Source organism: Chenopodium quinoa, unplaced genomic scaffold (assembly GCF_001683475.1).
Source record: "Chenopodium quinoa cultivar QQ74 unplaced genomic scaffold, ASM168347v1, whole genome shotgun sequence".
NCBI lineage: Eukaryota > Viridiplantae > Streptophyta > Magnoliopsida > Caryophyllales > Amaranthaceae > Chenopodium > Chenopodium quinoa.
The window spans coordinates 990,019-993,599 of record NW_018744062.1 but is presented as its reverse complement, the minus strand read 5'-3'; the positions used below and the strand labels follow the sequence as shown (position 1 = coordinate 993,599).

At 32.9% G+C, this 3,581-nt stretch overlaps 1 protein-coding gene across 1 annotated transcript; it reads right to left on the bottom strand.

Annotated features, from left to right (window-relative positions):
- Positions 1–1,331: 1,331 nt before the first annotated feature.
- LOC110690680 (RING-H2 finger protein ATL74-like) lies at positions 1,332–2,868 on the bottom strand. Its single transcript, XM_021867539.1, has one exon. The coding sequence runs from the start codon at positions 2,403–2,405 to the stop codon at positions 1,749–1,751; it is 657 nt and encodes a 218-aa protein (XP_021723231.1). The 5' UTR covers positions 2,406–2,868; the 3' UTR covers positions 1,332–1,748.
- Between the last annotated feature and the right edge of the window lie 713 nt (positions 2,869–3,581).

The following is a 3,581-nucleotide window of genomic DNA, read 5'->3' as shown; positions in this document are numbered from 1 at the left end:
ATGACTACTAAATTGATTTTTAATTTTATTTTTTAAATTATCAGTGTCAAACTACAGATCTTTTTCTTGTATCCTATATATTCTACAATATACGCTAAAAATCCTACAAATGAATCTAAAATCATAAAGATCAAAATTTAATTTAGATAAATTGGTGACCACTAGTTTAAACCATATTTTCTGTGGGCCAAAAGATGTCTAGTATGTGACAAACTCACAGAAAACTTGCATATTCCAAAGTTGTCAAATTGTATCTCCAACTGCCAAATTCAATTATCTCAACAGCTTGGACATGGACCCACTACTATCTAATTACTCCACTAAATGTGTATTTAATCAATTATTGTTAGTAGCTCTAACTTAATTAATAACACATCCCAAAAATGAGTATGTTGCAAGTAATATGCAGCTTTCACAAAAGAAAAATATTGCAAGTAATAATGAAAAACGGAAGAAGTATACTATGCTTATAAAAGTTGTTGAAAAGCTGTATACTATAATTTTTACGTTTAAGATCAAAATTGTGTAGAATATGCGTGTTGCAATGCTAATTGCTTGTTATGTGTGTTTGAATTTCAAGTAGGTACAACGTATCCCTTACACAGTTACACCTATAAAGAGTTATGTATTGGTTTGTGGTATATGCTTGACTTCTTGTGTTTCCGTGAATCATTTCATTTCGAACAAAAACTTTTCACTATATAATTCCCTTGAAACATAATAGTATGAAACTGTTTTTAAATGCAAATTCAAGAACATATATTTTTTACCAATACATAATTGTAAACATAAACATGGAAAAAATAATTCATAATATAGGGAAACATATAGAGATAAAGTAAACATGTACTTTTTAATCAAATGCCTATTGCACAACTACTCCTTTAGAATATATGAAAAGCCATTATTGTACTTGTACATAATAGAGTGCTTCTCTCACTATCTCACCCAACCCATCTGTATCTATGAAAAGGTTAGTTTTTGGAATTTTCACTTCAAAGTTAAAAGACTAACTTATTGCGTAATTTAATGTATTTTTTACCCTCTAATGTGACAACACAACCAAATTATTTACATAACGGGATACATTGAGAAAACTACACTTGAAAGAGAAAAATGTATGAATTTTCATCGGTAAACAAAAATTTGAATATTAATCTCTATACATATAATGGACCCAAATACAAAATCCAAAAGGTTATTTAAGACTCTATTGAACCATCACATTATCGGATTGTAATTGAATAAAATTATAATATCTATTTTCAAAAATACCTCTCCAATAATTCACTCAATAACCTAACGAGAGAGTTCTAATTGAGTCATCGACATACAAAATAAACTACTATACAAAGTATAGTTATACATACCAATTATTGTACTCCAATGAATACATTGTTTCATGTATTACAATTTTCCATTTTATGTACAAAACAAATTCATTGTTGCTTATATCAAGCATCTAATATTCTCAATTAAGGAGTAACAAATTAAATCTAAAAAATATTAAAACACAAAAGGAAATGAAACACCAAATAGAAGATGAAAGATGATAGTCAAAAGAATACCTTCCAAAATGGCATCTCAACAAAAACAAGACTGGTGTAATTGATCAATTTGACTTAGCTATCTTAGCTAAGCTTCTCCCTCTTTTTGTAATACATAACAATCTTTCTTTTTACAGGACCACTAATTTTTTTCCACCAATACACAAAACATAAACTATAAAAATCACAATTAATACTTACTCAACTCCCACCACTACTCACCTCAACCACCACGTGGTCCTGTCTGCCACTCCTGTCGCCACCGTCACGTAACGGTGGCGTCGATTGGCTACCCTCGTCGTTTATTATGTCCCCTCCTGCCGCCTTTGACGTAGAGCCAATAGTCTCTAGTAACGAGAGGCGGCAGTTGGGGCACGACGAGTGGGACCCAAGCCACGTGTCGATACACGACACGTGGAACCTATGGTTACACTTAGGAAGCACTCTCACTTTATCCCCATCAATAAACTCCCCTAGACAAATGGGGCACTCTGTGTCATCACTTGGATCCATACTCATGTCTGATGACCCTCCTTTACTCCCGTCTGCCCCATAGACGGCGACAGGTATTTTCTTTAACGCGCTTTTCTTTAGCCCGGTGGCCGACATCCGTGCGGCCGCCTGTTCCGCGGTCTCCATCCCGAACCGTGGCCCACACCTCAAAATACACCGTACCATAGAGTTCAACCCTAGAGCACATATCAAAGCACACAACAAAGCAGCCAAGATGATCACCATGTTGGTGTCAAAGTTAGCTTGAGTCAACTGAGTATCCATATTAGACGGTGCTCCCGTCCGGTTATTCGTCGTAGTCGGTGCCGCTACCGCGATCTCCAACAACTTCCGGTGCATCATCATAGCAAGCTATAACAAGAGAGAACTTTAGAAGAAGAGAAATGGATAAGCTAAACTAAGCTAAGCAAAGGGAGATAACAAAAGAGGTGTAATATAAGAAAGGCCAAAAAAGAAGGGGTTGTAAGTGTATTTGTAAGGTAGTATAGTTGAAAGGTTGGTTAATTGTTATCTAAATTGGGGACCAAGAGGCTAGTTTTTGTAGGTAGAATTAGATGATTCCCTTAAAACTTGGGGTAGTAGTTCTTTTTTTTTTTTTTTCTAGAAAGTGAAAATTTCTTGAAAAAAATTATAGGAGGAATGATTTAAATTTATAGTATGAGATTTTTTGGTTTACCTACGTTTGTTTGTTTTGATGTGAAGTGGTACGGTTATACTTGTGGTTTCTAGAATATCTTAAAGTTGATGAAAGCTAGAATGCTACCAATATAAATTACTACTTCGTACTTTCGTAGTAATTATTGTGAGTAGTAGACAATTGATTTGCTATTTAAAAAACAATTATGATTTATTCAGATTGGAGTATACAACAGTAGTAGTCCTTTAGACGGTATATAAGCATTAAATGCATTTCAATAGTATACGTCTGAAATTTGATGACAACACGTATATATCAGTCGGTATTAATAATATGGAGTATTAATCTTTTCTTTATTCTACTCCGTATTTTCTTATATATCGTAGTAAGGGATGAATTATTTTCTTATATATCATGAAGACATGAATATATGCAGTGATTTGAGTATTAGTCTTTTCTTTATTTCTATTTTCTTATAAAAATTCTATGGTACTCATCCTTAAAATGACTAGTTGACTACCATTATATTAATTTTTTATTGGCTGATATTTAATTTATTTCCATGTTAAAATTAATTGTAAATGTATTTTCTTATTTTTAAAATCAACCATAGAATCATTGATTACTCTTTTTTAATTAAAGCAATGGATGTCAATTAATATTTTATTTTTAATAAAACAAGTTATTTATCAAGATGATGAAATTAGTAAAAGACACAAGTAGAGTGTGACCTCCTTTATGCTGGGAAAAGGGAAGGTTAGATGGGGTAATATTACCAAACTTTTGGTCCCTCTTTGTTTTGTGGAGAAGGTGTGGAGTGATTTAAGCAGCTGAGGACATATGAAGGACGGACTATGTAAGAATAAAGTGAACGTGTGATACAA

Excerpts from the sequence above, each read along its gene's own strand:
- LOC110690680 (XM_021867539.1), bottom strand. The coding sequence starts at position 2,405 with ATGATGATGCACCGGAAGTTGTTGGAGATCGCGGTAGCGGCACCGACT.